The sequence below is a fragment of the Onychomys torridus genome, chromosome 8 (assembly GCF_903995425.1).
Source record: "Onychomys torridus chromosome 8, mOncTor1.1, whole genome shotgun sequence".
Classification (NCBI taxonomy): domain Eukaryota; kingdom Metazoa; phylum Chordata; class Mammalia; order Rodentia; family Cricetidae; genus Onychomys; species Onychomys torridus.
In genome coordinates, this window is record NC_050450.1 from 46,114,133 (window position 1) to 46,126,278 (window position 12,146).

A 12,146-nucleotide genomic window follows, 5' to 3' on the forward strand; every position below is an offset into this window, starting at 1 on the left:
ATTGGTGTCTGTGCTAAGATGGTGGATGGTGCTAGTGGTGTACCTCAGTGGTAAGGTACACGTTTAACTTATTCAAGCCTGTGTTTGATGACCATCACCAAAGAAGACAAAAGGCTTTAACTAAAACGTTTATAATGTGGAAATCTCTATTGTCCTCTTGAGAACTTTAGCAGAAAGTGGTAGGTGTAAGTAGCAGCAGTGGTCCTCAGTTATTTTAAAACTGATAACTGCTTGCAGTGCCCAGACTGGTAAGCCAACTGTTCTGGCCACTTGGAACCTCTAGGATTATCATCAGTGTACGGATGTGTAAATTGGGTTTGTTTACACATCCTCTTGGGGAGGAGAATGTGTGCAGAGAACCTGTAGGTAGCTGGGTAGACTAGTTAAGGTGGACCAGTGGCTTGATCCTGACACATGGAAAGTACTTTTGGTGGCCTTAGTAGGGCAGATGAATCACAGTCTTCACTGTTGACGTGTGGGCCTACTTAGGGCTGGAGTAAGACAGTCCAGTGTATGTGGCCCTGTGGAGCCAATACATGCACCATGCTGTATACCACATACCTCAGGTCATTTCCTAAGTAAGAGACCCCTTCGTAGAAGGGGACAAAAATTCGTAGGATTAAAACCTGATCTTTAGGATATAGACCTAAATATAGGAGGCCTTTGACAAGTTACTTTTTTTTTTTTTTTTTCCTTTTTGAGCTGAGGATTGAACCCAGGGCCTTGCGCTGCTAGGCAAGTGCTCTACCACTGAGCTAAATCCCCAACCCCAGACAAGTTACTTTTATGTGTTTGGTCAGTTACCTTATTTTTGGTAGTGTCAACATGAAAGGACAGGATGGACCCTACTTCATTTGTAGAGCAAACCATTGTCTACATTTGGAGGTGGAAAGGAGGCCTCTGATTGGTCCTGGAAAGTGCTGTGGCCAGTGCTCTCTGACCACTTGTGACTCCTCTGTTACAGCCCCCCATGGGCGAGGAAGGCATCCACAAGCGACACCCAGTGGTGGCAGGAGGCAGCGGTGAGGGCAGGAAGCGGTGCCCTTCCCAGTCTTCCAGCAGACCTGCCACTGGGATCTGCCAACCCCCTACGACACCTACTGGCCAGGCCACTCGGGAAGATGCCAAATGGACAAGCCAGCACTCGGACACACTGACTTTGGGAAAGTGATACGCCCAGAAGCCCCCTGGGGTTTGGGATAGAAGGGGTGGGGTGGGCGAGGATCCATGGGGGTGCCCAGTCCCAGGAGAGTGGACAGAGAAGGGACAGGCCTGAAGTTAACTAGGATGGGCCTTTGCACTAAGTAGCAGTGTACACCATTTGGGCTATTAGTGGTGCCCCTGGGCAGGAGCCTCCAAGTACCCCTTCCCCTCCAGACTCCATGACTTCCATCTTAACTTCTAAGGGGGGAGGGGAAGGGGGGAGATTTTTATATATATATATATATATATATACATATATATATATCAAGTTTTAAATTATTGATAGTTTGTCTGGATTACCAAAATCACTCTTCAGCCCTTCTTGCGGCTGTTAGGCCGACCCATCTCCCCACTTCTTCCGCTCCCCTCCAGCCAACTATGCAGCCCACCAGAAGGCTCTGGCGGTGCCTGTGGGCCCCAGAAGCACCAGCCCCTCGATCAACTGGGGTTTGTCATCACCGTGTCCCCTGCTATTCCACATACCCTTCTGCCACCTCTGGGGGAAGGAAACCAAAGGATCTCAGAATGGGGGTTGGGGAGTTTCAGCTTCCCCTGCCCTCTCCCCTCTCCCCAGCCCAGAGACGCTGCTCACACCAGAAGAGACTATTGAAAGATGATTCATTTTATTTTTTTTTCTCTGACCTTGGGAAAACAGAAAACAAAAACAAAAAAAACAACAACGACCCAAAAAAAAAAAAAAAAAGGAAAAAAAGAAAAAAAAAAAAGACAAAATCGACCACTAAAAAATGACAAAAAAAAATCAGAACCCACCTAATCCATAGAAAGTGACGTCTTTTCCCCCTCCTTGGAATTTTTCTTCTGTTCTGTTTTTGGAAATAATATTTTTTTAAAAGTTGCCTTATTGTGGAGTGGGAACCTGAACTAATGCCCAGATGCCTGTTTTCCTCCTCGACCTCCGGAGAGCTCCACCTGCCTGGGATGCCCCTGGGCTTGGATTAACTAGAGCTTTCCTCGGGACTGAGTTGCATATACAGGGCCTCCTGCCTGGAGGCAAGAGAGTTGGGGGCAGCTCAGTCAGAGCTGTGCCAGGACACCCTGCTGTTTGATCGTCTCAAGCTGATGTCCTGTGTCTGCACACTGCTGCCACTGTCCTTGTTCTGCTTGCTTCATCTCACCAAGCCCACCCTGCCCTTCCCTCGGAACCCCAAGGCCAAGTTTGCTTCAAACTGTTGTAAACAGAGTTGTTCTTGTCTGGCACACACTTGTCCTCACCCCGATTGTCTCTCCAATCCCAGAGCAAGGAGGTGAACACCCACTGATGGCCACAGCTTAGATCTGTGTCTGACCTTAAAGACCTTTGACCTCAAGGAGGTTTGACTCACAATGTGGAGAAAGGTGCCATTCTTCAAGGGTCTGGTGTGGTCTTCCCATCTTAATACCCCCACCCCCTGCAAGCCATCTCTACCCACCCTTTCACTGACCCTGCCTGGGATCAAGGGGTGAGAGGAACCCAGGGCTGGGGGATCCTGCCGTTTGGTGAAGCCCTGTGGCAGGAAGGTATATGTGGACATAGAGTATACCTGACTTCTCTTCTTAAGCCACCATCTGCTTGAGCTGCCCTGCACATGCTAGAGGAGTGGCTGGAGGCTACTGTCACCTCGAGTTGGGGAGGGTGATGAAGGGCTGAGCATACAGGCTGGGGAGACTAAATGCTCACCTCCACACTGGAACCCGGTCAGCGCAAGGGGTTATGATCTTCTTGCTCAGTTACTGAAATTTGTGTGGCCCTCCTCATCACTGAGTTCCTCTGTTGTCCCAAAGGTTGGGACTAGGACACAGCATCCCAGGCTGGCTTGCCCTCGGTCTTTGGGTACCTTGTTGCTTTTAGCTTGTGCCCTGCCCCACTCCCGGTGCTTAGTGTGTGTGAATCCCATGTCAGCTCCTATGACTCAGTTGTCTCCAATGGTATAGGAATAGGATCTGCTGATGGGATCTAACACCTTCCCCGAAGTCTGGTACCTGCCCTGTGGTGTACCTTCACCAAATAGTGGGCTCCCTTCCCTTTCTTTCCCCCTTCCTTTCCCGCTCAGCCCTGTACTGTGTCCAGCACCACAGAACCTTAGGGCTTTGAGGCCCAGGGTGAGGGAAGGTGGTTCCCATCTAGACTAGTAAGGCTAGGTTTGCTATTCTCTCCCTGATCCTCTCAGGCCCCCTGAGGGAGGAAGCCCCTTATGGGGCAGGAAGGCAAGGCTATCATCTCAACACAGGCTGAGGAGGGGTGGAAATGTGTGTGTGTGTGTGTGCGCGCGCGCGTGTGTGTGTGTGTGTGTGTGTGTGTGTGTGTGTGTGTGTATTTGTTGTGACACGTTAGGAGTTGATGTTGCAGAGTAGTTTACATCTTCACCTTCTGAAGACACTTGAATTTAGGACCGATGTATCTGTGACAAGTATGCCAGGAGTGGCAGGGGCCACTAGAGTAAGCCACTTCCCCATCACCATCTTCCCACGGGATCCAAGACCTGAGACAGAGACAGCCTGCCAAACTGAACCGCCTTCATCCTCTGCCTGTACAGGGTTGGTTATCGGCCTGGGCCCAACAGCAGGCTGTGTTTTGCCCTCTGAGCCTCAGGGCAAATGCGCTACTCAAAGAGAAGGCTGCCTGGCCCTGCTCCAGCCTGGACCCTAGGTTCAGACAGAGGTGCTGAGCCCCATGTCATATTGTTAAATGTTTTTGTTCTTTTGCTCTTTCCCTCTCCTTTTTGATGACATTTACAAAAGAAAGCAAGCTGCTTGGAAGGTCTGGAAGCAAGGGAAAGGGCATGAAGACAAGGCTAATGGTGGAGTGTACCAGAGGCTTGGGGTGCCTGATCCCCTGGGTGGGAGCCCCAGGGTACCTCTCTTGTTGAAGGGCCCCTGGATTCTCCCCAGCCCTCCTCTCCTCCAGCTGTGGTGGTGGCAGAGGCAGAAGAGAACCATCAGCCCAGTTCTCACAGGAAAGGAAAACTCGTCATGGGCTTTTCAGAGAAGGCTCCACCTTACGCTCGTACATTGTCTTTACCATGTGCTAGGATGTCACATTCAACAGGACAACAAAATGTAAAATACTTGAATGAGCTTGTATCATAACATTAATATTATTGAGAGTGTCTGCTTCCCAGGCTGAAGTGATTCATTCATTATTCTGGTCCTGCTCTAGTCCTTTGTAATTGGTGGTAATTATTATGCTTTTCTTTTTAATACAAAAAAAATGTATAAAAATAAAAACTTGAAAAGACAAAACACTGGCTGGCCTCTCATCTGAGACACTGCTGTTGGGTGAGAGAGGAATCTGCTGTGTGTCCCCGGATAGAGAAGCCACTGTCTCTACATGAGCATACTGTAGAGTGCAGCTTCTTTTAGAGACTTCATCTACCTAAGGCATAGTCCTTGGTGCTGCAGTGCATCCAGAATCCAGATGCTTGGCCAGCCTTGACCCTAATGGACCCTGCATCCTATAAGGCTGTGTTGGCTACCTCCTCAGTTGTGTGGCCTTACCTCTCTGGTGTTTTGGTGTGTGTGTGGTGTGTGTGTGTGTGTGTGTGTGTCGGGGGAGGGAACAAAACCTACTGGAGTTAATAGAGACTTACATGTTTCTTCCTTTGTCATGCTTTTATGGAGAACTTAAGATCTTAAGTACCTCATAATCTCCATGTTTTACTTGTCCCTGCCCTCTTTGAGGATACTGCAAAGAGCATTTAAGAGATACTCATGTGATGAAGGGAAATGGCTGCCAACAGAGATAGGGGTAGGGTGGGGAGTGGGTTGATTTTGAAGTAATGTAAAGGCACAGGTTACCAATGCCAGAGAAGGTTAGGACTGCTTGCAGAATGCTCAGTTACCAGCTTCTGTTGGCCTCAGTGCCACAGGATGAAGCCCTGTTACAGAGAACTGGCTCATCAGACATTGATGTTTTGTTGTGTTTGTCTAGACTGCCTCTGAAATGGGCCTAAATCCCCTGAGCAGCTGGGACTATAGTGCAAACCACTGTACCAAACTGTGTTAAGAAAGGATTTTATTTAGGCCACAATAGGAAGTCTTGACTTGAACTGAAAATGTAAGCTTGGCACAGTTGTGCTGAGATTTAGCAAATGGTAGTGGAGGCAGCCATCCAGATCCACCTAGTTGCCAAGTTCTTGGGATCCCAGGTTTCCTAAGCATGAGCTGCCAGGGTGGGGGCCTAGAGAACTGGACTAGAGAAGCGAACTGCTACCTACTCCCCAGGCATGTTTACCATCCAGTAGATATTTAAAGGAAGGTGGGACTGCCCTTGGGCTGTGTTTTCTGAGGCTCATTGTTGGGAGAGAAGATTATTTTGGGTTTAGAGAGCACTGACTTGGGTCTTCCCCACACAAGTTCAGCCCCAATACCAACAGGCTAAGGCACAGGGGCTGGGGTGCACATCATACTGAGAAGCTCTTGTGGGCTGTCATGGCTTCTTCTGAAGGATTTGTATCTTTAGAGGGCAAAACTCACCCAGGCTTTCTTGGTAGGAATCAGGGACCACATCTAGCATGTCAACACATGTGGCCTGTGACTACCCCCAGGGTGCCCTGGCTATGGGTGTGAAAGAAGTTTGTGGAGCCAGGAAGCCTCCAGTCCCACTATCGTCCCCTTCTCTGTATCCGACCTAGGCCACAGGGGAGCTACCTCTTTGGGGTATTGGAGCAGAGGACCAAAGGGTTCCCCCAGGCTCTCAGGGACTTTTCTCCATTGGATGGTCTCCAGTGCAAATAGCGAGTCCTTTTTTCCTAAGTCAACTCCTGGTTCAAATGAACATGAGAAGTAGTTTGGGGGAAGCCTAGATCCTACCATGGCCTTGTCCTGGCAGGAAGCTTGCATTCCCCTTACCCTAATGGTACAGTCCTTACAGAATGGTGGCCCAAGGAGGCAAGTTGTTAAAGGCAGCATGGCCCCCAGGCAGTCTCCACACCTCCTACTTGTGAGGGAACACTCTGGATGGTCCAAGCAGGCTCTCCATCTTCTTTGGAGGATCAGGGATGCTCTCTGAAAGTGGGGTGAAGCCCAGCAGGAGGACATGTCTCTCATAGGCCTTGGTCTGCTTAAACATGATGTCAGTCCCATGCAGGTGATCCAGCACGCCCAGCACCCCGTAGCACTGGTTGAACCTGAACATGGAAGAGAATTTCTCAGCTGAACCTGGTGGGAAGCTGTGCTTCTCCCTTGGTTCCCAGCCCTCCTTCCATGCTTAGCATCACCGTGCTGCCTGCCTGGCTATAACAGCATCCTGGAGCATTGGAAATGTCCCTTTGAGGGTTGTTGAGGGTTTTTGTTAAAGTTGTGAGCCACTGTGAGATTATGAACTGGAGGATTGAACCCTGGGCCTTTCATATGCTGGGCAAGGGCCTGCCAGCCCTCTTCTGGGTATTGTGCATGACTTGCACAGAGACCAGAGTGTGGGGCAGTGATGCCTTCCACTGATCTTACCTCTCTTTACCTTGTTCTTCCTGAACCTGGAGTTCACCTTTTCAACAAATCCACTAAGCTGTCAAGCAACAAACTCCAGCCATCCTGTTTCCTCAATGCTAGGGCTGTAGGCATGCACAGGACCAAAGCTGACATGTATGTGGGTTCCTCACTCTAGAGACCCACCTGCTGAGTCCTGGGACAAAGGCCAGCCACAATGCCCTTCACACCTCTTTCCTCTGAGGGATGAGGCATACTTTGGGTGTGGAACCTTTAATCCCAGCACTTGGGAGACAGAGGCAGGAGGATCTCTGAGTTTGAGGCCAGTCTGGTCTACATGAAAAGGTAGGATAGCAAGGACTACATGGAAAACCCTGTCTCAAAACCAAGGAAAGAGCCCACATTGCATAAAAGTGCCAAATTTTTATGCACACAGGTTCTAGGAGATGATTCAAGGCTCATGAGATTCAGCAGGCCCAGAACCCAAGTAATGGTTAAAATTCCAAACTGTAGGAAGGACCTGGTGTCAAAGGGAAAGGAAAAAAGATGGAGGTGGCCCTAGTTAGCATCTTCCCTGTACCCAGGTATCCCCCTGACTGGCTCACATTCAGATGGAGACACCACTCACTGACTGCAGGCACTTGAGCAAGGGTGCTGTTGGCTTACTTGAGGTGGTGGTAGTCATGGAACTCAGGTGAGGGCAGGAAGGGCAGGTGGTAGCCACAGTGGGAGATAGTGGTGATGATGAGGGCCAGGGACAACCACACAGTGATGGAGGACAGATGAGAGCCCATTGCTAGAGGACCCACCATAACTGGCAACATGTTGGAAACCTGTAAGAGAAAGGATGAATCCAGGAGATGGAGGGACCCAGCTGGGTGTTCACTCTGTCTTGAGTGGTGCTGCAGAGAGACTTTGACTTGTATCTTAGGACACTCAACTCAGCTTCACCTTCCTCTTGAGGTGAAGTAGAAGGTTGGGAAGAATAAGAAGGTAACGCACACTGGGCACCTGGTACAGCCAAGAGATGGCAGCTTTTCAGTGGGAAGAAGAATGAAAAGGGCAGGGAACCACCAGCCTCCATTCTGGAGCTCCAGGGGCTGTATTTACCACATGTTCAATAGGGTGGGCATAGACTGAGATCACACCAATGGGTGCTGTCCATTCATGATGTTTCTTGTGAATTTTCTTGTACAATGTTGGGTGGTGAAGGAGCCTGGAAAGATAATTCATAGTTGGTAATTGCCAACCTGCCCTTTGCCTCCACCTTGAGCAGATCATCAGCAAGCAAAGGTGGGAATGAGGCCCACATCTGAGGAGCTGGCATCTACTCCTTGCCCTCCTTTAGTCTGACTGTGGACGATGAGGCTGGCTTATGTTCCCTGTTAACCCCATTGGTGAAGTAAATTGATGCCGTAAGGGACTACCAGGAAGTGGATGGTAACGGACCCATTCTCCCAAACAGGGCAGCTCTTCCTTCACTTGGCATCATGCCAAGTTGGAGATTAAGTTGTGTCTCAGGCAATTTTGGATGTGGGGCCTGAGGACAGAGACATTCAGTGGCCTCTGCTGACCAGCAAACGGTTCCAGGATGAGACCAGCTGTGTGCACATAGAGAACTCACCGGTGTGAGTAGTAGAACAAGATTTCCTCCACGATGGTGAAAAGGGCCAGCTCCACGAGGAACCAATGGAAGGTGGGCAGCTCTCGGCAGCAGGGGTCTCCCCTCCACTTGAAGAAGGGGTAGAAGATGACCAGCATGGGAAGAGAGATCATAGTCTGGTTGAAAACAACTGTGCGGATAGACTGACGCAGCTTCACGGGGTCCACCTGCCGGGGGACAGAAGGAATGGAGAAAGGGGACATATGAAGTAGGTCTCTACCCGACCTGCTCAGGGTGGACTTTTAGGTGACTGGAGTAGTCCACATTCTGGGGCTGGCCATGGTGAACTGTGCAGCCCTTGCATGTGCTGGAGAATTCCTCACCAGAGCATAGGCTCTGTAGGCCAGGGTTTGCCACTACTAAGTTCTGGCCTACACAACACCCAGTGCTCTACAAGCACAATGAAACAAGTACCAGTTAAACGCATAGGAACAGATAAGCAGTGATGATTGCCTTAGCCATCTTGATGAAGGATTTCAGAAGAGGTCTCTGACCTCAGAGCTTGCTGGACTGTCCTACACACATAAAGGAACAAGGCATGTGGATGGGCGTGAGGCCAGCATGGGCAGGTCCCCAATCTCAGCTCATTCTGCTTGCAGCCAATCCAGAGATGCTGAACAGATGACAAACTCATCCCAGGAGAAAAGACTAGATGGTCACTTTGCATTGCCTAAGAGCTGTCAGCCTCCACCCAGTGCTCTGGTGGCTGCAGGACACCCCCTGGGTAACTGAGAATTGGGCCACTTGTTGGACTACAGAAACGGGAAGGAGGCGTCAGCAGAAAGAGACTAGAAACAATAGGAGTCATGCAGTGTCTCAGACTTGCAAGAGTTTAGGAAAAAGTTACAGAGTAAATGGTTGAATCTGAAATGGTGTGTAGATGAGTCTCATGTATTTTTCCTACATTTCTCTATGTTTAAGACTTCATTACTATTAAGTGCTTGTAAAAACACAGCCAAGAGGAGGGTCAGAGACTGCATAGCCCTTACTGAGAGGCTACATAGACAGCTCTGAGAATCTGCACACAGGACTCTGAGACAGCATAGATAGTCCTGAGAATCTGCACAGAGGACTCTGAGACAGCATAGACAGTCCTGAGAATCTGCTCAGAGGACTCTGAGACCTCATAGACAGTCCTGAGTGCAGAGATGGCTGTTAGACAGCTGAGCCTCATGGGAAAGCATAACAGGAGGTGGCAGTGTGGAATTGTGTTGAGTGGGGCCGGGGCTGGTTTTGGTTTGGGAAATAGTGTTGGTGGTTGGAGAGGTGACTCAGTGGTTATGAGCATGGGCTATTTTTACAGAGCACCCAGTGTGATTCCCAGCATGCATATGGCTGCTCCCGACTGTCACTCTGCTATCTTCTTCTGGACTCTGGGTACTCCATATGTGTTGTACACAGACATATGTGCAGGTAAAACACCCAAACACATTTTTTTTTTTTAAATATAATGAAACAGTCTCAGGTATTGAAAGCTGGTCTTGAACTCCTGATCTCTGCTCCTGCCTCCCTCTCAGATGCTGGGATTCCAGCTGTGTGCCATCACACCCAGCCAAGGTTTGTGTTTTGCATTTTAGAGATGAAAAAAGCAAAGCATTTATGTGACAATGCAAAGAGAAATTAGCTGGGTTGGGAAAGAGACAGAATAGTAAGGAAGAGGGAAGCATGGGGAACCATTTCCTGGACCAAAAAGGACAGGAGCCAGGAGACTGGCAGGCACAACCCAAGCACAGCATGAGACACAGTTCTGTGGGAGCTGGGCATGGGGCTTTCATTCTCTTGGTGCAGTGCAGCAGAGGCCAGGTTAGGAAGGAGGAGATGGGAGAGTGTCTGTGTGGGCAGGCTAGGATGCTAGGAATGCCTGCAGCCATCAGCTCCCCCTGCAGGCTGTTCCTAGGCTCCTTGGAATGTCAGCACCTCCTACAGCTGGGCAGGAACTAGATGGTCCCAAGCTCCTTCCTGATGTGTCCTCAGAAAGTCTGAAGCACGGGTGTGCAGGCCTTGGAGTTTCATGGGTTGAGCTCTGCCTCTGTGGCCTGGAAAGCTGAAACGTGAACGGGTCCCTCACCTCTAGACCTTGGCCTCTGGGAGAAGCCCCCACACTGCCTACTGCTCTCTAGTCACTGCACACAGAAAGGTTTCCAGGTGGCACATGCTATTTAGAGCTGTAGACTGCTGAGCATCTGTTGGAGCCCTGGAGCTGGAAGGGCCCAGGGTGGGACTGGGACATGGCTCAGTGGGTAGAGGGCCTTCTTGGTGTCCTTGGAGCCCTGGGATTGATCCTCAGCAGCATAACCAATGAGGTGGAGGAAGGAAGATAGGAGTTCAAGGTCATCCTCAACTAGATGGGAAGGTGGAGGCCAGCTTGGGCTACATGAGACCCTGTTTGGGTTGGGAGAAGGGAAGAAAGAGGATGTTCTAGTCTAAGTCATATCCTACCCAGGGTCCATGGCAAAGCTTCATCTGAAACACGACAGTCGCCACAGTGTGCAGCAAAAGAGGAAGGCTTTTAGTTAATTATGGTTGCCTCAGAGACAGAAGGTCTGCAGACAAAAGGGTCTAACAGGGCAAGCACTGACACAATGGCTTCCAGGCTGTTCTGCCAGGGGGAGCTGGAGGGAGCCTCCCAGCCCTCTGGCAGCTGTCCTCTCAGGAGGGACCATTCAGAGGACTCCACCAGCACTTCTTTCCACCCCACTGCCTTTGGTGTCAGGCTGGGCAGACTCCTTGAGAGCAGAGATGACTCACTGGGCACCTGGGCAGGTTAAGCGCCTATTGCCAGGACAGAGTTTGGGTGGGGCTGAGGGAACAGCTTGTTTTCATAATCAACCTCTGCAGGGTTGTGTAAGGGAAGACTGCAGCTTGTCAAAGCACCAGGAAGGCTGGTCCAGACTGCAGTGTGGTGGTGATTCAACTCCTACAGTGAGCAGTGCAGCTGCCAAGAAGCTGGGGCTGTTCCTGCCTTGCTGTGGGCGTCTTCACAGCTCACACTACTGGATGCCTTAGATGATGGTGGCACAGGCCTTTGATATCAGCACTCGGGAGGCAGAGGCAGGCAGATCTGTATGAGTTCAAGGCCAGGCTGGTCTACAGAGTGAGTTCCAGGACAGGCAGAACTACATAGAGAGATCCTGTTTTTACAAAAATTAAAAATAAGGTCTTGCTAAAATGACTACCTCATACATCCACGTTCTGCACCACCACCACCACCTGCCAGAGTGGGGAAGTCTCCCTTGGGGCAGTGGATGTCTGGTTCAGATCCATGGTCTCGGTGCCATGGGTAAAATGCTACTGGAGTCTCTGAGACAGCCCTGTCCAGGCTGAGGCAGTTATTTCTCTTCCTGATGTGCTAAACACAGTGTCATGGGGCAGCTTGTGCTGGGAATAAGGTCTACACTGGCCACTGGTTGACTGGTTTTTAATTTTTTTTCCTGGTGTGTGTCTGTGTGTGTGTGTGTGTGTGTGTGTGTGTGTGTGTGTGTGTGTGTGTAGGTGCCTCTGTGCGCTGATGTGCACCTGAAGGTTAGAGTAAATGAAGTTTTTCTTCTTCCTCTGTGTGGGTTCCAGGGATCAAACTCAGGTCTTCGGGCTTGGCAGCAGATGCCCTTACTTACTGAACCATCACACTGACCTTTCTTTTAGACAGGGTCTCATGTAGCCCTAGGTACATTCAAACTTCCTATGTAGCCAAGAATGACCTTGAACTTCTAATCCTTCTGCCTTCACTTCTCTGATTACATGGATTATAGCTGCACACCCCCACATGTGCATATGTGCTTTGGGGGTGGAACCTAGGGCATCTTTCAGGCTAGACAAGCACTCTACCAACCAAGTACACACACACACACACACACAC

At 50.0% G+C, this 12,146-nt stretch overlaps 2 protein-coding genes across 5 annotated transcripts in view; one reads left to right on the top strand and one right to left on the bottom strand.

Annotated features, from left to right (window-relative positions):
- Nucleotides 1-1,866, top strand: part of Larp1 (La ribonucleoprotein 1, translational regulator) — a 49,764-nt gene extending 47,898 nt beyond the window's left edge. For both annotated transcript variants that reach the window (XM_036197836.1, XM_036197837.1), the window contains exon 19: nt 965-1,866. In XM_036197836.1, coding sequence (XP_036053729.1) covers nt 965-1,171 — 207 coding nt within the window. In that variant the 3' untranslated portion in view covers nt 1,172-1,866. The remainder of the gene's footprint in view (nt 1-964) is intronic.
- A 3,332-nt stretch (nt 1,867-5,198) lies between these two features.
- Nucleotides 5,199-12,146, bottom strand: part of Faxdc2 (fatty acid hydroxylase domain containing 2) — a 36,050-nt gene continuing 29,102 nt past the window's right edge. For all 3 annotated transcript variants that reach the window (XM_036197840.1, XM_036197839.1, XM_036197838.1), the window contains 4 exons: nt 8,252-8,457; nt 7,738-7,843; nt 7,294-7,460; nt 5,199-6,329 (listed from right to left, as the gene is read on the bottom strand). In XM_036197840.1, the coding sequence (XP_036053733.1) occupies nt 6,137-6,329; nt 7,294-7,460; nt 7,738-7,843; nt 8,252-8,457 (672 nt within the window). In that variant the 3' untranslated portion in view covers nt 5,199-6,136. The remainder of the gene's footprint in view (nt 6,330-7,293; nt 7,461-7,737; nt 7,844-8,251; nt 8,458-12,146) is intronic.